The sequence below is a fragment of the Vulpes lagopus genome, chromosome 1, assembly GCF_018345385.1.
Source record: "Vulpes lagopus strain Blue_001 chromosome 1, ASM1834538v1, whole genome shotgun sequence".
NCBI classification, from domain to species: Eukaryota; Metazoa; Chordata; class Mammalia; order Carnivora; family Canidae; genus Vulpes; species Vulpes lagopus.
The window spans coordinates 37,247,913-37,272,491 of record NC_054824.1 but is presented as its reverse complement, the minus strand read 5'-3'; the positions used below and the strand labels follow the sequence as shown (position 1 = coordinate 37,272,491).

General features: G+C 39.7%; 1 protein-coding gene across 3 annotated transcripts in view; it reads right to left on the bottom strand.

The window, feature by feature from the left end:
* Nucleotides 1-10,493, bottom strand: part of SLC17A5 (solute carrier family 17 member 5) — a 36,558-nt gene extending 26,065 nt beyond the window's left edge. For 2 of the 3 annotated variants that reach the window (XM_041771835.1, XM_041771841.1), the window contains exons 1-3: nt 10,319-10,493; nt 2,948-3,144; nt 957-1,190 (exon numbers count right to left, since the gene is read on the bottom strand). In XM_041771835.1, the coding sequence (XP_041627769.1) occupies nt 957-1,190; nt 2,948-3,144; nt 10,319-10,412 (525 nt within the window). In that variant the 5' untranslated portion in view covers nt 10,413-10,493. The remainder of the gene's footprint in view (nt 1-956; nt 1,191-2,947; nt 3,145-10,318) is intronic. The other variant, XM_041771849.1, reaches the window with a different exon arrangement.
* Between the last annotated feature and the right edge of the window lie 14,086 nt (nt 10,494-24,579).

Below are 24,579 nucleotides of genomic sequence, written 5' to 3'. Positions count from 1 at the left end.
CTTAGAAGAGAAAAAAAGAGATAAAAACTGAAAATTCCCAAAGTAGCAAAAAGGTCAGAAGAATCGCAAAACTAATGATAAATATATGAATGATAAATTATTTGTATCTAAGTTAGGGAACAACAACAACTAAAAGAACAAAGAGGAAGCTCTTTGAATAACAGCACACCTAAAATTAAACAAGGTAATTTGACAATTCATTGTGTAAAATGTATTTTAGATCTGGGCAATCAATGATAAGGCAGAGATAATCTGGCCAAAGTTCAAAAGGTAAGGATGGTTTGTCTATCTTAACTGTTTTAATAGTGGTTTATATTAAGATAATATTTATCTCCTGAAGTAGCAATGAGTAGGAGCTATGAGGTATCCCCTGGAAAGTATCTTCTCTGATCTTTTAGCAAATCTTCCATTTTCCATATGCTTCCATTTGAGAACTCTTTGAGCTCACTGATATGAAATCTATTCAGGTTATTTTCTAGTTCATCATTTTTCTCTTTCTTCTCCTCTCCTCTCCTCTCCTCTCCTCTCCTCTCCTCTCCTCTCCTCTCCCTTCCCCTCCCTGCCCTCCTCCTCCTCCTCCTTCTTCCTCTTCTTCCTCTTCTTCCTCCTCCTCTTCTTCTTCTTCTTTCTTTTCTTCAAGATTTTATTTATTTACTCATGAGAGACACAGAGGGAGAGACAGAGATATAGAAAGAGGGAGAAGCAGGCTCCCCACAGGCAGTCCAATGTGGGACTCGATCCTAGGGCCCTTGGAATCACGACCTGAGCCAAAGGCAGACACTCAAACAGTGAGCCACCTAGCTGCCCTAGTTAATCATTTTTCTAATTAAAAAATAAATCCCTATTATCTTCAGATGTTAATTTTTGGTTTATATTCATATCAAAGAATAACACCTTTAAGAAGAAAAGAAAGTGATACAGGGTAAGAAGAAAAACAAAAGAGAGAAAAAAATTACCTCTCCTAATCCTTCTAGTGCCCTGAGTACAATGAGGGCTCCAACTCCAAAATCTGCAGCAATGGGAGTGAACAGGGTAAAGACAGCAGTGCCAAGGATCCCAAATCCTAGCAGCAGTTTCCCCCCGACTTTGCTGGCAATATATCCTCCAGGAATCTGGGTGATGATGTAGCCGTAAAAAAAAGAACCGAGAATCCATCCTTGAGTTTCTGCATCCCATTGGTACCTTTTACCCTATAAAGAGTAGGAGGTAAAAAACAACTTCTTAAGACCTTAAATAAATAGCTTCTTTGTCTAATTGGCATGTTAGTACATATAAATGTAATTTTGAACCACTGTTTTAGACTGAAGAACTTGCAAACTTTCTACCAGGTAGGTGAGACACAATACAGGCATGCAATTTCTAGAAGTGAATGGACAATAATTGAAAGCCATAAAGTTCAAGAAGGCCTGCTATTTTATGAAACTAGACTATAGGATCAGTTGTAGAGGTTTTATAATGACCATAACCCAGAAGGCTCAAAAAAGAGGCACAGATTTAATCCAGAAATTCTACCCTGGTGGCTGAGCTAGGCTTTGGAGCCAGGGCTGGGTTCAAGCCTAACTCTATTCCTTATTGGATTTGTGATCCAGAAGATTAAATGAAAAAGGCCTCACACATACTAAGTGTTCACTTACCGTTGGTTATTAGTATGTACAAACTGCACAGATATAGATCATTAATATTTCCCTGATTCAGAACAAGCACTTGAAGTCATACGAAACAAGACAAAAGAGTTCAGAATTGAAACCAAGCCATAGACTTCATCTGGGTAGGAAATATCTTTTAATTAGTAGCAGCATATAGTAAGGTCATAATGAAGAGTCAGCGACAGATCTGAATATCTGACATCATTAATTCACAGTTGTATCACTGAGCCAATGTGTCAAGAACCATTTCAGGATTTCTTTTTACTGCTGATATAAAGCAGATGAAGATCACTAGCTAGATCAACAAAAGCATTTGCCAAAAGGAAAGATACAAAGCACCCCTAAGTATCCTTTTTTGAAGTACAAATTTGTAACTTATCTATAGAATTCTTGGATTTCATGAACTATCCAGAAGTTATAGAAGTCACAGGTTGAGGTAGGGAAAGTGGGTGATGTGTATTCAAACATGTATCCAGCAATATTATTAAAGTTTTTAAATAATCAATTAAAATTTTTTTGGTAAGTCATTATTTTGTATGTTTGTTTGTTTGGGCAGAAACCCTCTTCCATGCTTGGATGCTCCTGTTTGTAAATGGCACAGGAGACTAACCTAAGTGTGATCCAGCTCCTTTGTGGGCACTGAAAATGGATGAAGATATACTCATAAAAAAGGACACCAGCCTTTTTTCCTTTTCTATCTCCCCGTGTGATAAGCAAAATAAAATGTTTTAAGTATGCAAAATTCAGTTCTGAACAAATGGTGAGCATACACATCAATTCCACTATAACATGAAGCAGGCAAAGTGATTTAAGCAGTTTAGGTTAGGCATGTATAAATTTTGGAGAAGAATGTCCTAAGAAATTGACATGTTCTTATTTTTCATCCTGTAGATGACCTAAACTCTCCTGCAACCATAGCCTTTTTTTTTTTAACCATAGCCTTTTAAGTAAAATAGCTATTGAATAATAGTCCCATAAAAACCATATAGTGACATCAAAAACAACCAAAGTTTCTGGTATGCTAAACAGGTTTTCCAAATTATCTTCAAGGATGGTTGGTATGTTTATAGAGGAAACTGAGAAACTACTTTTCAAACAGATCAAAGTGCATTACACCAAGCACCAGTAGCTGTAGTTACGTTACTATTCAACCAGTTCCTGAAAAAACACAAAAGAAAAAGACTCAGAGCTTACAGGAATAAAGTGTTTGCAGTTTCTATAGGATGAAGAAAGACCTTTCAGTATTTTTACTTGGACATATTTTAGGATTAAGATTGCTTGTTTAAAAAAGTAGCACTTACCGTTTGATTATGAAGAACTTTTATGGGAGCAGAATGCTCTGCACATTCCTTAGAAGTTCTATTATCTGCTAAAGTTGTATTTGAATCTACCATATCCACTAATGCAACACTCAGATTCACACGTAATGCATAGAGAACGAAGAAACCAAAAAAAGCCAAAACTGCTAAGTTGTAACGAGCAGAGCAGCACACTGGAGCTGAAATAAATATTGGGAGACAACTTTCACTAGAAGAATAACTGAGGTGATATTGTCTAAATTACTAAAAAGGTTACTTTTTAGAAGTACACAAATTAATAAATCATGAATATTTTTCTGAGAATATTTTCAGGTTAAGCATATCTAAAAACATTTATCAAAGAGAATTTGTTCTCGGTAGCTGTAGTTTTGATAAATATTTAACACATGAGAGCCTGGACTATCAGATAGTTTCTTAAGACATGAAGGCAATAGCTTTATCAACTTTGCTCAGAAAAATGTCCATTACAGGAGTGCCTGGGTGTCTTAGTCAGTTGACTCTTGATTTTGGCTCAGGTCATGATCTCAGGATTGTGAGATAGAGCCCCAGGTCGGCTCTCCACTGGGTGCAGAGCCTGCTTTAGATTCTTTCTCCCTCTCCCTCTGCCCCTCTCCCTCCCATCATCCCACACCCTACCCCCCCTTGCATGCATGCTCTCTTGCTCTCTCTAAAAAAAAAAGAGAAAAATCTCATTTATAGAGTCAAACCTAAATCCCTATCCCGGTCAGTTGATAAAGATGCAAGAAAAACAGATAAGGGTTTTAATGGCATCATTATTTCTAAGAAACAATGTAAAACCTGGCCAATCAGTACTAGAATACTCAATACAGCAAAGCACGGATACTATGGACTTATGGATTAGTAGCCATCTCATTGTAATTGTAGCATGGCACAAAAAGTTTCCTGCCTAGGCTAGGGCATGAAACCCCTCTTGATAAATTTCTTACCTTGAAAAGTATCCTCAGAGGCTGGGTTTGAATCAGAAGCCATGATTAATACTTAAGGCCCTCCTAAACTAAATGTATGTAAGAATCCAGAAGCAAACTTGCAGAATCTATGACAGTTGCAGCATCTGTGACAGTTGCTCAGTTGAAAGTGCTTAAAGGGCCCACATTGAAAAAGGAAGTAAGTGAATGTGCCGCAAGGATTGGAAAAAAAAAAAAAAGGGAAGGTGGAATTGGTCGGCGGAACCAATGAAAGATCATGTGAGAGGAGGAGTTTTTATCTATTTTTTACTTTAATTACAGGCGTATGCACATTATTTGGTCTTTTTCTTCTTTTGCTGAGTTGCGAACTGGAGAGGAGACAGGAATTTAGGAAGTTAAGGTTGATTGATCCCTTAGTGACAGAGAGTGGCTAATCCAGGATTGTACACCTTTAAGTTTGGTAGATACTGAGTGTTTGATAAATAGCTGTCAGAATATATAAACATCTATTTTACGTGGTAATGACAATATAAAGTTAAATACATATACATGAATATATGTATGCTTTTATTTGGTAATGACATATTAACACTGTACCTGTGTGTGTCTTTTCCCCTACTCAGGAATCCTAGTGCTTTCACTGACTCAACCTCAAACAACTACCTTTTTCAGAGTACAAAGGTTTTAGTGCTGATTCAGGCTGAAGTATTCATGAATATGACATAATTCTACTTAGGGTTATATTAATGTATCATGATCCATCTCACTTTTCTGTAAGCCCTCACACACTTAACCACTGCAATCGATTTTTCCTCTGTGCAGGAATTACATCATTGACCAGAGTATTTTTCATTTGGCATTCTTGACTCTATACAGGAATATAGCTATTATAATTATGGCACTACTGCCATAGATCCTGACCTGTGAGAATTGCGTTGGCAGTTCTAAGGCTCTGTTCATGCTGTCTCTGTTACCTGAATCCAGACACATGTGCTCTCTGTTGCAACCAAACAGGCTGCTGTCTAGTTAAGAGACTTTGGAGAGTGTAAGGCATGTTTTGTCATCCTCCTGTGTTGCACAGTACTACACAGAGGTCTGGAGGGGGGGACTCATAATCTTGCCAGCTTTGGACAAGCAAAGCATGTTACTTGAAGTAATCTGGAGGAAGAAAACTCCAGGTATATGTACTATCTGCTTTGCCAAGGTACTATTTACAAAGCTCATTTCGTTTTTCAGCAGAGGAATGACAGCAGGTAATTTATGGTTTCAAGAGCTTCTCTGGTTGTTGTGTGGAGATTACAGTGGGGGAGGAGTGTGAATGGCGGTGGAAGATGTAGACTCAAAAGATCACTTAAGTTTACTTACAGAAAACTGTAGTTTTCTAGGGAAGAGATGAAGGTGGCATAAACTAGGATAAAGCAGAGGCAATGGAGAGAAATGGGCAGATGTGAGATAAATTTAAAAGCAGAACTGACAAACCATGCCTATGTATTAGATGTGGGAGTAAGTGAAAGGGAGGGATGAAGTTACTAGTAATTCAATTTACTAATTAGTCTAGACAACTTTGTTTTATGTCACTCTGACTCGTAATGTTACTACACCTCTCTATCCTATTTGCAGTTACCTTATTTTATTGTAATCAGTTTCTCCCCATGTGATGCTTGATTTGGACTATGATTATAATATCCCATGAAGATGTTGGGCTAGCAACTTGATATTACTTGAGAAACTGGTCTAGAAGTTATGGATCAGGCAATTTTAACTTTTGGGGGCACAATCAATAATCAGAAAATAAAAAGCCAACACAAATGTCACAAAGTTTATGGCTATGTGGTTGTAAGAGATATTAAAAATGTATCTTTTTAAAAAATAAAAATGGCTTTATAAAAATGGCTGTTGCTTACAAATCAGTCAGAAAAATTTTATTTCAAGAAAGCATGGTGACAAGAAAAAATGTGCCTGTGAATTTGGATAATGTTTGAAATTGGTCCAACAAAAGAATGCTCGTATCATGAAGAGAGAGAACATCCATCAAGCATTTGTCACATTGAAATCAAGTTCAAAGCAAAATCATGCTTGCATAACGAACAGAGCACCCATCAAAACAAACATCAGCTTCTAAAATATGGTTTAAATTTAGGAACGTGGAGTGGGTGTAATAAAGAACACAGGCTAATTTAGAGAGAAGGAAATCTGAGAATGAATGTCAGTCCTGAATCTCACTGGCTGTGTGTCTTTGGGAGAAGTTACTTAATAGTTTTCATTCTTGTGGCTCAGTTGGTTGAACATCTGACCTTGGTTTTGGCTCAGGTCAAGATCTCAGGGTCCTGGGATTGAGCCCTGCATTGGGCTTGGTGTTCAGTGCAGATAGTCGGCTTGTTCTTCTCTCTCCTCTCCCTCTGATCTCCCCCTCCCCAGCCCTGCTCCTCCACCTCTTGCACTCTTTCTTTCTCTCTCAAATAAATGAAATTAAAAAAAAAAGTTTTCATTCTCAGGTTTCTTGACTTTAAAGTGAGGTAACTATCATCCATTTCACTGGGTTGTGTGTGGATTAAATTAAATACTCTAGAGCAGTTATGATAAGCACCCAGCAAAAGTGAGTTCCTTTCTTATTCACCCTGAAGAAAGTTATACCAATAAGATTAAGCGCTAAAATATATGCATGTAACAAGTGGCCAAGGAGTCACATTAAATTGCTTGAGTGCACATGTGCGTGCGCATGTGTGTGCATGTGTGGTGTGTCAGGGAAGGCCTCTTGGAGAAAGAACATTTATACTTAGTCTTTGAGGCATTGAGAGTGGAGGGGTAATTGTCTGGAAGCATCATCCATGTGGAATAAGGTAGAGTCAATCCCATCAATTAGTACATGGCAAAAGAAAATAATAACCCCTTGAGGCAGCAGTGAGGAGTGAGAATGATATGCCCAGAAGGCCAGGTTTCTGTTGAAGCAAGGATGTGGGTGGAGTGAAGGCTGGTGAATACCTGAGAATGCCAGGCATTTAGTCTTTGTGCAAGGGTTTGGCAGTGGGGACGAGCAAGGGTACTGATTGTGAGGGGCTGAGACTGAGGTGGAAACTCCATGGTTAGCAGTACTGGCCCACACAGATGATGATTTTTCCTAGAAGAAGGTGGGCACTGGACATTATGAGCCCTCATGGCCCAGGAATTGCATTAAAAAAGATCTCCTGATCCCTAGATTGCTCAGCGTTTTAGCACCTGCCTTCGCCCCGGGCATGATTCTGGAGTCTTAGGATCCAGTCCCACATTGGGCTCCCTGCATGGATCCTGCTTCTCCCTCTGCCTGTGTCTCTGCCTCTCTCTGTGTGTCTCTCATGAATAAATAAATAAATAAAATCTTTAATAAATAAATAAATTAATTAAAAAAAACCTTAAAAAGAAAAAAAGATTTCCTATCTAACATGAATACAATATGTTTTGTGTTTAAAAAGGGTAATATTCAACTGTCTTATTCTGCCGTACGGGTAATTAATTCCTGCTAAATCCTTATGTATTCTTAGCTTCCATATTAATACCCATTTATGTGAAAATGCCAAATTTCATTAAAATGGATTCAGTTACTATTGGTTATCACATCATGACCAATGGTGCAATGACTCAAGGACATTTGCCTTCATTCTGTAACATAGTTGCTCTCTACCAGCATTCCATATCTTATATTTAAGACTATATTCACATAGGAAGTATATTTGTGAAACTCAATGCTGGTGTAACTGAACCCTGAATGTAACCCCCTCAACAGAATAGTAGAGGCAAAAATCCAAACAAACAAAACATTCCTCTCCCATCAATGAAAACAAAATTCTGGGCACAGAATGAACTATTACAAGCTAGAAATCACAAGTTCCAATATAGCATGACCATGAAGAATGGGGACCTCATTTTGCTGTGCCCAACTTCTCTGAGGAATGCAAAATCTAAACGGTCTTTATTGATAATAATAATAATAGTAACTAATATTTAGTATGTACCAAACTCTTCTAAGAATTTCCTATTAACCCATTTAATCCTCATAATAACCCTATAAGTTAGGTATATTATTTTCCCTGATTTATTGATAAGGAAAGCATAGAGAGTTTAGGTAATTGCTAAAGCTCACACAGCTAGTTAGCAGAGCTAGGTTTGGCAGTTAAGGATTCTGACTCCAGATCTATGCTCTGTCTTTTTTAAACATTTTTTAAGGTTTTATTTATTTATTCATGAAAGACAGAGAGAGACAGAAACAAAGAGGGAGAAGCAGGCTCCCTGCAGGGAGCCCTGTGAGGGACTCAATCCTAGGATCCCGGGATCAGGACCTGAGCCAAAGGCAGACACTCAACCACTGAGCCACCCAAGGTGCCCTCTACTCTGTCTTTAAACACAAAGAAATGTCTTAGAAGCCCTAAAATTGATTTTCCCTAAGATGAATGAGCACATTTTTGGTGCAATAGTATCCTGAAAATTCACTTAATCAAATGTAAGACATATGTCATTCATAAAAAAGTAAAACTCCAACTGGTATAAGTGTGAGAAATGAAGAATTTTCACGTGTGAGAGGGGAAGCTTTGCTCTTCCTTGCTTAGTTCCCTCCCTTCCTCCTACTTAAATTTAGCAGAAAAATCTATAACTTCCTCTGGTTTCTCAGTGTTGAGCCAGCCTCCCCCCATCATTTTAGTGTGCATGTCTGAAATCCACCAGGCTGAGTAAAAGCAAATGCTTGAGGGGCAAATAATAGTGGGGTTACTAAGAATCCATCATATTACATCAACCTGAGGGGCATTGATTTTTAACACTCAAGAAACATATCTTAATTTTAGCTTTCTTAATAAAGAAACACTAAGTATAATTTAAAACCACGTCAACATATACACAGTGCAGTGGGGGGAACTCTCAAATTTGTGATGGATCAAGTAAAAATGATTAAGGATTTTTCAAATAGGAATTTCTCAAATATAACACAAGTAGCTACATCCAACTTTTGGGAATGTAACCTCTGTGGCCCTTGGTTCTCTATGTATAAAATAATGCACCACCAGATGGTGGTTAGTTTCTAAGGTCATTTTACTACTGTAAAATATTATGATGTACATTTTATCAGCCTTTATCTCCTGAAAATCAAAACTATACACTTAGGCATAGATAAGGTACAGCTATGTATATTTTCTCAACTGCAACACCATATAGTAGCCTCCAGGGAATATCTTGAATATTTCTGTATTTCCATACTAGACTATTTTACAGAAGATTATAGAAATGAAACCGTGTATGCCACAGAAAAAGCTCAGTTTATGGAACTAAGTCCACTTCCAGGTAAAACATCATTGGTACAGTATTTACAGAGTGTCCTCAAAAATAAGCTCCAACCCGTGGATGGAGCTCTTACGTTGCCACATCTACTGCCACCATCTGGTGACATTTAAATCAAATTTAAAAAGATAACCACAGGATGATCCTCTTTCTGGTCAGGAAAAGTCAAATTTCTAATTCAACTCTGTTTCTCATGCACACATCTTTGAGACTACAGAATGCATGCAAACGGATTTATTCCTTAGTTTTAATTACTTTTAAAGAAGTTACATTTATGTTTATAAATGTAGGTATCCGTATTAAAGAGCAATATATTGTAATTTCCCCAAATCGAGGGAAGATACATGTTATGAAGTCCTTCTTTTCTATTTGCTGCAGGACCACCGGCAAATTATAGCAGAGTTTTAGAGGTATTCCATCTTGAGGACAACTAAGCTGTTTCCTAACCTAAATCATAGAGGGCTGCGATGTAATCGTAAACTACCATATGGAAACAAAGTCAAGATATTCGCTGGGTTATGCAATAGTTTTCCTCCACATGCACACAAATGTGAACCTCAGTCCTCTTTCTGGGTCTCGCTGCTCGCCCCGGGCGCTACCAGACTGCCCGCCGGCTGACAGCAGCTGCGGAAACCTGGCGGTGACAGGGAGGAAGAGCGGCCAGCGCGGGCCGACCCTTTGCCCACCGCTGTGCAGCTTTCTTTCCCGGCTTGCTTCTACTCCGGCTCTTCCGCCCGGCCCTTCTCACTGATTTACAGGTTCTCCTACAATACATTCCTCCAAGGGGTCCCCTGCTCGATATGACCGACAACTGCCCGGAGCCCAGCACCGGCGGCGCCCGGCAGCTCCCGCCCAGACCCCGCGGGGCTGCACCTGCCGAGGCCCCACCCAAGCCTGCAGCCCCGCCCGGCCTCACGGTCCCCGCCCGACCCCCAGAACGGCTTCTGGGCACCCAGGTGGGCGGGGGCTAAGCGGGGCCCTGGACAGACGCCCCCCCCTCCAGTTCCCTCGCGCCTCGGCTTCCCTTCCTCAAGACCCCTGACACCTAAGCAGCTCTGGTCCCCTCGGCCAAGGGCGCGGAGTATCCTGGCCCCCCCCGCCCCGGGACAGGTCCGCTGCTCACCGGCTTCCACCCGCGGGGTGCTCTGCAGGAGGGGCGTCCTATCTGAGCCCTCCTCGCCATCGCTCGAGGCCAGGCCCCGAATCGGGGACCTCATAACGCCCCCCGAGAAGCAGGAGCGCTATCCCGGCGGAAAGGAGATCCGGGACGGGACCGCAGAAGGCCGGGGCCGCGCTGGCGGGGCGGGGCTGGCTCCGCCCCGGGCCTGGCCCCGCCCCTCAGCCGCGCGCTGTCACCGCGGCCCCGCCCCCAGGCGGCCGCGCCGACGCCGGCTCCGCCCCCGCCGCCATCTTAGGTGCGGGCTCCGCGGGCCACGCGGGCGGGTGGCGGGATTGCGGGCGTGTGGGCTGGTGGGCGCGGGGGCGGTGGGGCCATCTCGCCCCTTGGGTTCTGGGCGTGCCGGGTCGCCGTTGGTCCCCGGGGCGACGCTCTCCCCTCTTGCGGCTCCCTGGTAAAGCGTAGGGGCTGACCCTCCGGGACCCGGGGTGAGTGGGACCCTGGAGGCAGCCGCGAGGACTGGAACGGCGCGTAATTGAGGGGAGGACTTCATCGGAATGGGGGAACTCGATGGTATTTGACGTTTTCAGTAGCAAGTTGACATGAATATTAGCAACCCTGGTACCATCTACCCGTGACAGCACATTGTCCCTAAAGTCGTTTTTTGCGGAGGAAAATCACCACATGGAAACCTTGTTCAGTCCTATGGAATCGCCGATTTTGTGGGGCAAAAATGGCAATACTGTCAGTTACATATGCTTCCACCTGCAGAGCCCTCTCATCCATGTGATGTCTCTGTGTGCAGCGTCTCCCTGGGTCTAGTTCGAATGATAATAACTTCTGGCATTTGCTGACTGAGAAAGAGGAAAATGGACCAGTCGGCCTTGGGGGCGGGGCGGGGGTGTTGGGGGATGGGCCGGGCGTGGGATGGGGGTGGCCCTGCAGTCCCCACCTGGGCTTCGGTTGGGTTGCTATCCTAATAGAGTCCCGGAGAGAGGGGAAATAAGATGTTAGATGCCCTGGGGGAACTCGCTGTAATCGGGAAGACACAGGATGTTAATTTAAAAAGCCAGGACAGAAGCCCGGTGAGGTCCACGTGGGAAAAATGGGAGGGTCACCCTCACCCAGCGCAGAGTGGGGATTTCTGAAGGAATCCCCGCCCCCCCCCACTTCCGGATCAATAAATGCTAGGAAGGTTGTCAAGTTAAAACGACAACAGATCAAGTCCTGTGAAATTACCATGCATATTTTAAGCTCTTTAAGGGGGGATTCTGGCCCCCTTTAGGAATCTTCTACAGCAGTGGCACTCTAAGTTGAATATGTGTAAAATGACCCAGGAGATCTTTTTAAAATGCAGATTCAGAATTATCAGGTCTGGTGTGACAGTTAATTTTGTGTGTCAACCTGAAGGGGTTTTCGGATGAGGTTAACATTTAAATCCGTGAACTCTGGCTAAATCAGATTGTTCTCTATAATGTGGATTAAGTTTATTTAAACTAAGGCCTGAACAGAGCAGGAGACCCCACTCCCCAACCAAGGGGGAGTTGTCCAGCAGACTAGATTTTATTTGCACCACAGGCTCCTCGGGGTCTCTACTGGCTCACGCTGCGGATTTGGCTTTCCAGCCATCATAATTGCATGAGCCAATTCCTTTTACAACTTTTTACACACACTCTCTGTCTGTCCCTCTCCATTGGTGCTTTTTTTTTTTTTATTTTTTAAGATTTTATTTATTCATGAGAGACAGAGAGAGAGAGAGAGGGAGAAGCAGGCTCCATGCAAGGAGCCCAACGTGGGACTCGATCAGGGGTCTCCAGGATCACGCCCTGGGCTGAAGGCAGGCGCTAAACCGCTGAGCCACCCGGGCTGCCCTGGTGCTGTTTCTCTGGAGAATCCTGACCAATACATCTGGGGTGGGCCTGAGATTCTGTATTGCTAAGAAGCATCCAGGTGATCAAATTCTGAATAGGAAGTTTATAGAACACTTGGACCATGGAATAAAGATTCTAACAACAAAATAAAAAATAAGTGGATCTATATCAAACTAAAAAGCTCTGCACAGCAAATGAAACACTCAGGAAAATAGAAAGGCAACCTCTGAAACTGGAGAGAATATTTGCAAGCCATCTATCTGGTAAGGGGTGAATATCCAAATATTTAAGGAACTTACACAACTTAATAGCAAAACTAAAACCAAACAATAGGATTAAAAAATGGACAAAGGACTGGAGTAGACATTTTCCAAAGAAGACATGGAAATTGCCAACAGGTACATGAAAGATGCTCAACATCACTGATCATCAGGGAAATCTAAATCAAAACTACAACTAGACATCACCTCACATCTATCAGAATGGTTATTATCGAGAAGAGATAGTGTTGGCGAGGTTTGGAGATAAAAGGAACTCTCATGCACCATTGGTGGTGGGAATGTGAACTGGTACAGCCACTGTGGAAAACAGTATGGGGATTCCTTAAAAAGTTAAAAACAGGGCATCCCGGGTGGCTCAGCAGTTTAGCGCAGTTTAGCGCGGTCTTCAGCCTAGGGCTTGATCCTGGAGATCCTTGAGACTGAGATTGAGTCCCACATTGGGCTCCCTGCATGGAGTCTGCTTCTCCCTCTGCCTGTGTCTCTGCCCCCCCCCTTTCTCTCTCTCTCTCTCTGTGTCTCTCATGAATAAATAAAAATAAAATCTTTTTAAAAAGAGTTAAAAACAAACTTACCACTGCTGGGTATATAACTGAAGGAAGTGAAAATGCTATCTCTCTCTCTTTTTAAAAAATATTTTATTTATTCATGAGAGACACATAGAGAGAGGCAGAGACATAGGTAGAGGGAGAAGCAGGCTACCTATAGGGATCCTGATGTGGGACTTAATCCCAGGACCCTGGGATCATGGCCTGAGCCAAAGGCAGACGTTCAACCACTGAGCCATCCAGGTGCCCCTGAAAACATTATCTCAAAGAGATATCTGCACCTTCATGTTCATTGTTCATTGCAGCTTTTTTTTTTTTTTTTTGCAGTGTGATTCCCAACAGCCAAGATCGAGAAACAACCTAACATCAAACATCAGTGTTTGATGATCAAACATCATCTGTTGATAAATGGATAAAGAAAATGTGATACACTATTTATAATGGAATATGGAAATTAATATGATGAATATGGAGTATTATTTAGCTGTGAAAAGGGAAGTCTGCCTTTTGTAACAACATGGATAGATGTTGAGAGCATTATGCTAAATGAAATAAAAAGAGAAACACAAATACTGTATGTTTCACATATAAGCAGGATCTAAAAAAGCTGAACTCCTAGAAATAGTAGAATGGTGGTTGCCAGGGGCTGGGGCAGTAAGGAAAACAGAGGACATGTCAGTGAAAGGGTACAAACTCCCAGTTATAAGATGAATAAGTTCTGGGGATCTGATGTATAGCATGGTGACTATCATTAACAATACTGTATTATATAATTAGAAGCTGTTAAGAGTAGATCTTAAATGTTATCACTACACACACACACACAAATGTTAATTATGTGAGGGGATAGAACTGTTAACTAACTGTACTGTGGTATTCATTTTACAGTATATACATGTATCAAATCATCAAAATTGAACACCTTAAACTTACATATATGTCAATATCTCAATAATGCTGAAAAGATTTCTCCTTTTCCCTGTATCATCTGTATGTACCTCAATGTTAACTTAACTCTCTAAAATATAGGTCTGATACTGTTACCTTTAAAAAAAACCCTTCCGATGGCAGCTTATTGCCTAGGTCTTCACATTTTTTGGTTGTGCACTCCATCAATAAAAATTGTGAATATGCACCCCACATGTGTATTTTTCATTTTCTTTTCTTTTTAAAAAAGATTTTATTTATTTATTTATTTATTTATTTATTTATTTATTTATTTATTTATTTGAGAGAGAAAGCATGGGGTGGGGAAGGGCTGAGGGAGAGGGAGAAGCAGACTCTCCACTGAAGAGGGAGTCCAACAAGGGGCTCAATCCCAGGACCCTGAGATCATGACCTGAGCCAAAGTTAGACGCTTAACTGACTGAGCCACCCAGGAACACCTGTATTTTTCTTTATAAATCACACATACACACAGACACACACACACACACTACACTCAGCAAACACTCAAAATGTTAAAGGATGAGAAAAGGTAAATATAAATAGATGTTCTAAATTTTCCTGGAATAATTTTGCATATGCTCTTGGGTGAGTGCACCGCACTTTGGAGACCATTTGTCTCTAGGATAAAATCCAAATTATTTGGTATAGAACATGAGACCCTTACAAACTGGCTCCTGTTTCTGGTTTCATTTTCTACCACTTGCTACCATCTGCTCTGTGCTTTACATGTTGAGCTATTCAGTGAACCTTATGCATAAAATGTTTTCCTTGTGTTGTTCTCTTGTCCTGTTTGCTTCTTTTGTGTATAATGAGTTTTCATTTGTCCTTAGACTAAAATGTCATCTTTAAAGATTTCTTGACAATTTCTTCCTTTTCCATTTTTTATTATAGTAAATCATCCTAGAGTTATCTAAGAAGTTTAATAGAGTGTGTCATTTCTTGAAAACAGGAAACTTGACTTACTTATTTTTCATTCCCAGCCTTAAGGAGAGAGAACAGGCTAAGAAATACTTATGGAAAAAATATTTATGGAGCTTCATATTATGTGAGAGGCCCTGTCCTGGGTGCTATGGGGGTATACAAGATGTATAAACATGGTTTCTGCCTTCAAGGAGTTTATAAGTAGAATGTACCTAGAAGGAAACATTTCTTAATTATCCTCCAAGACAAATATAAATATTTCTCTAATCATTATGAAAGTTAGAGGACATAGTTTTTATTTATATTTTCTAGAGAGCAAGTGGTATATGATTAATATATTCCAAAGGAAGAGTAATAATATTTTTAGGAAAGAATTTAAAAAATGAATAGTCTGGACATACTTTCCCATATCCTGTTAACTTTATGCAGCTGTACTGTCAGATGTCTTTGGTCAAGACATAAACAAAGTAAGAAAGGTAGATGTGTAGCTTTCTCTTTATATCACAACATGTACTCAATTGTTTTCACAGCAGAGTTAAAATTTCCATAGTGCTTTATAACCTAATAACTGGGTAATTCTTGGAACATATCCACAGAGACGTGGGTATTATTATAGTCATTTTATTTATTTATTTATTTATTTATTTATTTATTTATAAAAGATTTTTTATTTATTTGTTCATGAGAGACACACAGAGAGAGGCAGAGACACAGGCAGAGGGAGAAGCAGGCCCCACGCAGGGAGCCCAACGCGGGCCCTGATTCCGGGACCCCTGGATCATGCCCCTGGCCGAAGGTGGCCCGAAACTGCCAAGCCACCCAGGCAGCCCCTATAGTCATTTTTAAAGAGAGGAAATAATGAATAGCAACTGAAGAAGTGATTTGTTCATGATAAGTGAAATATTGATTTACTATTATAATTCTGATTTATTCCCTTTTCAGGTATTTAAATCTTATGATGGTGTATCTCCGTACTTTCCTTAATTTTCTACACCATATATGTTAACTTTGGATCTTAAAACTTTTGAATATAGTTTCAGTTACTTGAGAAGTCATTTCAGTGATAAGTATATAATATGTGAAGTTGTCAACTGCTGATTACAAATTATATGACATTTTCTTTATCAGCCTTCTTTCATTTATTTGCTGTAGGGGAGCTTTTTTTCCTGTTAAAAAAAGATATAAGTAATGTTGCCTCTGTGAAAAGCCTGGAAAAGGCTGATAGATAAAATTTAAACACATGGAAATGAAGGTATGTCATAGTTTTATCTCTTTAACTTAAGGGAAATTAAAACAAGTTTTGCAAATGTTGTGAAATACCAGTGGAGCAGATAGTAGATCAGCTGGCTAAACACACAAGAAACACAAGAAACAGAATGACCTTCAGAAATAAGCTAAAACTGCATGGAAAGCAACTTAAAATCGAATGACTCAGTCGGATTAGAAGATTAAGGTGCAAATCTGTTCTTCTAACTAAATGTGAAACCACAGCTCTGTTGAGTCAGCCCTTCCTGGTAACCCTTTTGGTCAGAATTCTGTCCACACATACATTCATATTTTCTGACTAGGGAAGATATGCTGGCTTAAACAATAACTTGTTGTTTTATAACAGAAAAGAAATTTTAACATCAATGGAATCTTGATACTGGAAAGTGCTAGGGCATCATGATTAGTACATGATCTAATGCTAATTAGTACAGCAATATCTTATTTTTTCAATGGATGTGTTTCTAAAATTTTATAGAAAGTCAGTGCTAATTAGTACAGCAATATCTTATTTTTTCAATGGATGTGTTTCTAAAATTTTATAGAAAGTCAACCATATTTAAGATGACCAGTGTAAGTTTGCTATTTTTAGGGAAACAGTGATGAATCTTTTCATTGAGGGATAGCTGAATTTTTATTTTTTTATGTACTCTACTAATAAGGCACACTTAAACTGCTTTTTCTCTTCCAGTAATTTAAGTGGGGGAGGGGGAAAGCAGTTACATTTAAATTATCTAATTGAGTTCCTCAGGAGTAAAAATTGCAATCAGCAAATCAGTTGTAACGCTAATAAATCAGAATACTAACATTCAATCCTTCCTATTTAAAAAAATTCTGTTAGAATTGGTGAGATGATTACAATACCATCAGTAGACCCTTTTTGTGGAAACAAACAGCAAAGAATAGAAATCCAACAGCAAAAAGAAAACTATATCTACAGAATGTGATCGATTTACTCCTCCAACCCCAAATAAAAGCCAACACTAAGATATATAATTAATGAGCTATGTAGTGCCATCCTTACACATAAAAGAAAGCACTTCCACCAGGTCTCAGTTTAACTTACAAAATGTGGCTATGAAATAATGAGATTGTGCAAAGGAGAAAGATTTAAGAATAGGCTCTTACTATAGTTTTAGGGGGAAAGTTCCAGAAGTATTTTGAGGGATAGAAAAACTGGAGAAAATATTTTTTTAAATATTTTTAATCTGCTAAAATTTACTTTTCCTTTTACATTAATGTGTGTTTATTTGAAAAGAAAAATCTCGATCATCTCTTGCTTTACTGTCACATATTGCCTGTCATGTAACCAAGCTGTCAGTTTAGCTACAATGATGTCAGCAGAGACAGACCCCCATATGACACTTTTCATGGAGAAGGGCATCAGTGATTGATACAGAAAAACATATTTTTTTGTGGGGACTACAAGGTAGAACTGTGGGAGGAACTTTTACCTGAAGGAGAAGAGACGGTAAAGCCAGAAACTAAGGTTATTAATTTCTTTTTAGATTAAATTAAGTTAAATTTTATTTTATTTTTAAGTAAGCTCTACATCCAATGTAGAGCTTGAACTCACGACTCTGAGATCAAGAGTTGCATGCTCTTCTGACTGAGCCAGTCAGTCACCCCGAGGTTATTAACTTCTTAAAATAACTGTGCCAACAGTGCTTGCAAGCTAGAACTTGCGGTAAAAATACACCCACCACCCCTTTGGCCTAATGTGATAGGAAATAGAAGAAATTAATATTTAGTACCTGTTGTATGTCAGACACCATGGTAATACATATATTATTTAATTATCAAGGCATTTGTAGGTCTTGATATCAGTATTCTATTTTAGCTAAGGAAACCTGAACTCCAAGAGAGTAACTTACTTAAGCACAGGATTAGAACGTGTGTTCATCCTACTCCAGATCCCATGTGGTCTGCCAATGGGTCATCTATGTAACTCCTTATTTTCAGAGTGCTAAAATTTGCCTGGCTTAGGTGTTGGGCAGTTTGTTGGCCCATCTTTTTTTTTTTTTTTTTTAATTAATTTTTATTGGTGTTCAATTTACCAACATACAGAAAAACACCCAGTGCTCATCCCGTCAAGTGTCCACCTCAGTGCCCGTCACCCATTCCCCTCCAACACCTGCCCTCCTCCCCCCTTCCACCACCCCTAGTTCGTTTCCCCGAGTTAGGAGTCTTTATGTTCTGTCTCCCTTCCTGATATTTCCCAACATTTCTTTTCCCTTCCTTTATATTCCCTTTCACTATTATTCATATTCCCCAAATGAATGAGAACATACACTGTTTGTCCTTCTCCGATTGACTTATTTCACTCAGCATAATACCCTCGAGTTCCATCCACGTTGAAGCAAATGGTGGGTATTTGTTGTTTCTAATTGCTGAGTAATATTCCATTGTATACATAAACCACATCTTCTTTATCCATTCATCTTTCGATGGACACCGAGGCTCCTTCCACAATTTGGCTATTGTGGCCATTGCTGATAGAAACATCGGGGTGCAGGTGTTTCATTGCATCTGAATCCTTGGGTTAAATCCCCAACAGTGCAATTGCTGGGTTGTAGGGCAGGTCTATTTTTAACTCTTTGAGGAACCTCCACACAGTTTTCCAGAGTGGCTGCACCAGTTCACATTCCCACCAACAGTGTAAGAGGGTTCCCTTTTCTCCGCATCCTCTCCAACATTTGTTGTTTCCTGCCTTGTTAATTTTCCCCATTCTCACTGGTGTGAGGTGGTATCTCATTGTGGTTTTGATTTGTATTTCCCTGATGGCAAGTGATGCAGAGCATTTTCTCATGTGCATGTTTGTTGGCCCATCTTTTAATCCTATCACCAAAGAGAAGGATCTGAGAATGGGGTTATTGTTATGATAGAGACAGCACAGCCTTAGAACTAAGGAGGCCAGATTTCTACTAAGTCCAATGGTTGGAAACAGCCAGAGGGTTAGAAGGCAGATAGACACAAAAATGAAAAGAACAAGGATAAAAGAACTGTTGAGGTGTTAAAGAAACTTTGTCCTAAAAAGTACCAACTGGCCTGTAAAGGATATTTTTAAAAACAGAGTCTCAGGCTATGCATAGAGGACTGTCCAAAGGTTGTACAGGTTTGGACTGGGGTAGGCTGCTGTCTGTTGGCCTCATTACTTCCAATAGCTTTCATTGTGCCTCAGAGTCATTGTTTTTATTGTCGACATTTTCTGATTACTTAAGGCACAGGAATGAATAAATTGAATGCTATGATGCAGGTTTAAGGAAATTCCCCTACGTTTGGATTAGATTGCAAGTAAAACGTTAAATTTGAAAAGAAATTCCAGGGGTGCCTGGGTCGCTCAGTTGGTTAAATATCTGCCCAGGGTCCTGGGATCAAGCCTGGCATGGGGGTGGTGGTGTCCCTGAGCAATGGGGAATCTGCTTTTCCTTCTTCTGTTGCCCCTCCCCCTTGCTTGTGTTTTTCTCTCTCTCTCCCTGTCAAATAAATAAATAAAATCTTAAAAAAAAAAAAAAAGAAAGAAAAGGAATTCCAGTAACTACCTAGTTCCAGTAGGAATTCCAGTTACCATTCAGTCACCCCATACTGACCCCTTCATCACTGTGCAGAAAATGGTCCTATTTAAAAACGTAGACTGGGGGATCCCTGGGTGGCGCAGCGGTTTGGCGCCTGCCTTTGGCCCAGGGCGCGATCCTGGAGACCCGGGATCGAATCCCACGTCGGGCTCCTGGTGCATGGAGCCTGCTTCTCCCTCTGCCTGTGTCTCTGCCTCTCTCTCTCTCTATCATAAATAAATAAAAATTAAAAAAAAAAAACGTAGACTGTATTCTAGTCTAGTCTTCCATGCCGTTTAGTTATGATGGAAACAGATCAGCACAATCCTTAAAAACATTTCAAAGTACATGCCAAAAAGCATCATTCATTACGAAAAACTTCAAACACGCACAGAAGTCGAGAGAATAGAATAAACCTCTACTGACTATTTATATGACTCTGATGATTATCAATATTTTGCCAAATTTGTTTTATCTATTTCCCATCTCCTAAGTTGTATCTCTCTGATCCCCTCTTCCTCTAAACCATCATTGGACTATGACATATAGTTGGAGTCATATAGAAGCCTTTCCAGGCAGGCTTCCTTTACTTAGCAGTAAGTACTTAAGATTCCTTTAGATCTTTTCTTGGCTTGATAACACACTTCTTTTTATTGTTGAATACTAATCCATTGTATTGGTTGTATCATAATTTGTTTATTCACCTATTGAAGGATATCCTGTTTGCTTCCAAGTTTTGGCAGTTATGAATAAAGTTGTTATATATATGTGTTGTAGTGATGACAGGTAGAAGCAGAAAAATTTTCACCTTTACCCAGAAGGCTGACTCTGCATAGTTTTGATAATGAGCAATTAGGTGCTGGCAGCTACATTCTTAAAGGGTCTTATGACTGCTTGTATATCTCACTGTAAGTTAATATTGAGCTGAATGATAAGCACCAGATAAATCTTGCAGAAGTAGTTTTACAAGTAGAAATTTGAAGAACACATTTATCATCTAATACTTCCTCCACCTCCTCTCCCCCTAGTGCACTAAGCATAAAACCATGAGCTTCATATAGCATAAGGACAGCTCTTTCTGCCCATAGGTCCAGTCTCCATGCTGCTTGAATAAATGTACTAAGTTGCGCTATAAAATGTCTCAAGAATTCTTTCTTGATGTTTGTTCCCGACCCCACACCAGGAGGTTTTTCTGTGGACATAGGTTTTCAGCTCATTTGGATAAATACCTGAGAGAATGGTTGTTGGATCACATGGTAAGAGTATGTTTAGTTTCCACTGAATTTCCTTCTAAAGTGGCTGTACCATTTTGCATTCCCACCAGCAAAGAATGAAAATTTCTTTGCTCCACATCTTCGCTAGCATTTGGTATTGCTGCTGTTTTGGAGTGTAGGATTCTAATAGGTCTATAGTGCTGTCTCACTGTTTTTTAAATTTGCATTTCCCCAATGGCATGTAACGTTGAGCATTCTAAGTCTTTCTTTTTTTTCCCCTCTATTGTTTTATACTTTTCTTCTCTTGTCATGATATTTATTTGTTAAAGAAACCAGCCATTTATTTTGTAGAATTTTCCACATTCTGAAAGAATTGTGATTGTAAGGCACCTGCCTTTTTTTTTTTTTTTTTAAGATTTTATTTATTTATTTGAGAGAAAGCACAAGTGGGAGAGGTAAAGGGAGAGGGATAGGGAAAAGCAAGCTCCCCACTGAACAGGGAGCCTGACAAGGGGCTAGATCCCAGGACTCTGGGATCATGATCTGAGCCAAAGGCATCCAGATGCTTAACCCACTGAGCCACCCAGGTACCCTGGTACCTGACTTTTGGATAGAGGTTTAGTACCATCATATTCATGTTTGAAAGAGAACACACATAAAAAATCCTATTGGATAGAAAGACCTTGAGATTCTACTATATTTTATTTTATTTTTTTTATTTTTTTAAATTTATGATAGTCACACAGAGAGAGAGAGAGAGAGAGAGAGAGAGAGGCAGAGACATAGGCAGAGGGAGCAGGCTCCATGCACCGGGAGCCCGACGTGGGATTCGATCCTGGGTCTCCAGGATCACGCCCTGGGCCAAAGGCAGGCGCCAAACCGCTGCGCCACCCAGGGATCCCGAGATTCTACTACATTTTACATAATAACACTTAAATTTAATATTTTAAAATATTTTGCCTATGTAATATAGACAGGCATAATATCCTTTGGGATCTCTCACATATTTCAGGTGATAGGTTTCCTCTTGTGGAACTTGTCTGATTTTATGTTAACTAATGGGATAAAAAAAAATCCCTGGCCAATGCAGAACTAATGCTTTTCAATTCTACTCAATGATGTCTATTTCTAGGACTTTTAGTGTACAACAAACATTTTGAAAATATAATTTTCTAAAATTGCTTTAGGCTAATTATATGTTTTGGAGAAGCTATGTTCTAGCTCTGTTCAGAAATAATGAGAACTCAAGTGAAATATCTGATTTAGAATAGATTTAAGGGTGTTGTCTTAGAGTGTTTTACCTATTGGTTTATGGTTCATGTCCTGGCCATGATGCTTCTGTCCTTTGAGGCAATAATTTCTCTTGATCAGCACAGTCTTTTTAAGTAAAGTATCTCCTCCTCCTCCATGGCTTATTACCCTCTTAATTCCTGTGTTTTAAATGGCAATGTGGAAAGAATTGTCAGTGGGTTTTTTTTGTATATTTTTTTTATTGGAGTTCGATTTGCCAACATATAGTATAACACCTATTGCTCATCCCGTCCAGGGCCCCCCTCAGTGCAAGAACTGTCAGTGTTGTTGGTGATCTATGGCCTGATGGACCTAATAGATTGACAAATTATGAAAAAGCAAACTTTCTCTGTTTTAAACAGTACACATTTAATTTTTTTGGAAGAAACAAATTACTTTTAGAGAATATTTCATTTAGTGAAAACCATAAAATCTAATGCACATTTTTATCACCAAACTTCCCGTGTCATACATATTTTTGGGGATTGGAAAATTTTTGCCAAGATGCCTGGTATTACTATGGAAACTGTCCCTCAGTCTAGGCAAACCTGCTGGTGCCATTCAGATCAATTCCTACACATAAGGGGTCTTTTAATTCTTTATCCCACTGCAAGTGATAGAACTAGTTCTGCTACCTCCTGACCAGGGTTGATGTACATTAATTAATTAATGAACAATGTAATAATTTGGACCCTGTGTAAGTTTGAAAGGGATTAAAAAGGCAGTACCAAAGCATCTCACAGAAATGTACTTGGGACTTCAGTGTTGCCTAAGGAAATCCTGCATTCCTGTAATTGGATCCTTGGGAATGAATGGAATTGCTAGAGATAGTTTTAGTTATCTTGAGGAAACAAAATTGCACTAGCAATTATTTCCTCAAACTTTAGGAATCTTTAAAACTTTCTGACAGGCTCTGGGGAAAAGTAGAGAAAAGAGAAATATTTTCCTTTCTGATAGTTCATTATAAACCCAGTATGTGTAAAACAACAAACAAATGTGCGTCTCCTGAAAGTAGATTTTAGAACTGTTGGTTCAGTTGGGAGAGCGTGTGACTCCTGATCTCAGGGTTCTTAGTTCAAGCCCAATCTTGTGTATATGGATAATAAAAAATAAATAAATAGATCTGTGTAGAAAGAAAGAAATGCACTAGCATTTCTCTTTATTTTCTGTAGTAATCAGTGGAACCATAGTTGTTACGGTTTCTAGATACAGCTCTAGTTGTAGATTCTTGATATTCCTCTTTTTTTTTTTAAGTTGCAGTGAGTTTAAAACAATTAAGAATTGACATTTTTATCATTCATAAAATGGAATTGATACCTGGCTTCAGTTTAATGGCTTCTACAGTTTGTTATGTGATTGTTCTGTGCTAGGTTCTCATATAACTTTTATGGCTCTTCTGAGGTATTATCTCTATATGACAGACAAGGCCCTTGAAGCCTGAAGATGGTAAACAATTTCCTCATGGACACAGATGGTAAGTGGTAGAGGAAGGATCTTAACCTGGGTACCATCCTCTCAAGTTCATAAATTTGTCTGAAGGCTTAAGTAATATACAAGACGGCAAAATATTTGGAGCAGGGTGGTGTCCCATGAATGATGATTTGTTTCCTTTCCTATCCCCCTAAATCATACAGAGGGATGCCCTCTTCATGTGTATTTTCCTTGCCTCTCCTCCTTTTAAAAGTAAAACTTATTTATTCATAAGAGTCAGAGAGAGAGAGAGAGAGAGGCAAAGACATATGCAGAGTAAGAAGCAGGCTCCCCATGGGGAGCCCGATGCAGGACTCAATCCCAGGACCCTAGGATCATGACCCCAGCCAAAAGTAGACGTTCAACCACTGAGCCACCCAGGTGCCGCCTTGCCTCCCTTTTTTGCACTTAAACATGTAAGATCAGTTTGTTACCGAGCATTATCTTAAAGTGGGCTTATTTTGATAAATGATTTCGTCAACAAGAAGTGAAAAATTTTAATGGTCTAAAACCAAAACAAAAAGTAAAAATAAATAAAACCCCAACATATGAGAGGATAGTACTGATTAATTCCAAATTTGAGATTAGCATCATCATGGAGTTTTGGGTTGATGATGCTTTTGAATGCATATAAACTAGAGGTAGAACTGTAAATGGGCTGTGAATGGTCCCTACCACAGATGACTTTGTGTGAACAGGGCTCCAAATTTAGGCCTGGGCCTAAAACTACTACTCAGCTCTACTCCAGAGTCTGCCTGGTGGTTTGCTGTCCTCCACAGCTGCTATTTCTGCAGATACTTGAAGTTGGAAGCTCATTCAAGTCTACCCTGAGAGTCCTTGTGTTGGTTCAGAGTAACCTCTTTTCACAGCAAAGTTCTAAATACAGTGGAAAATATTTTAGAACAAA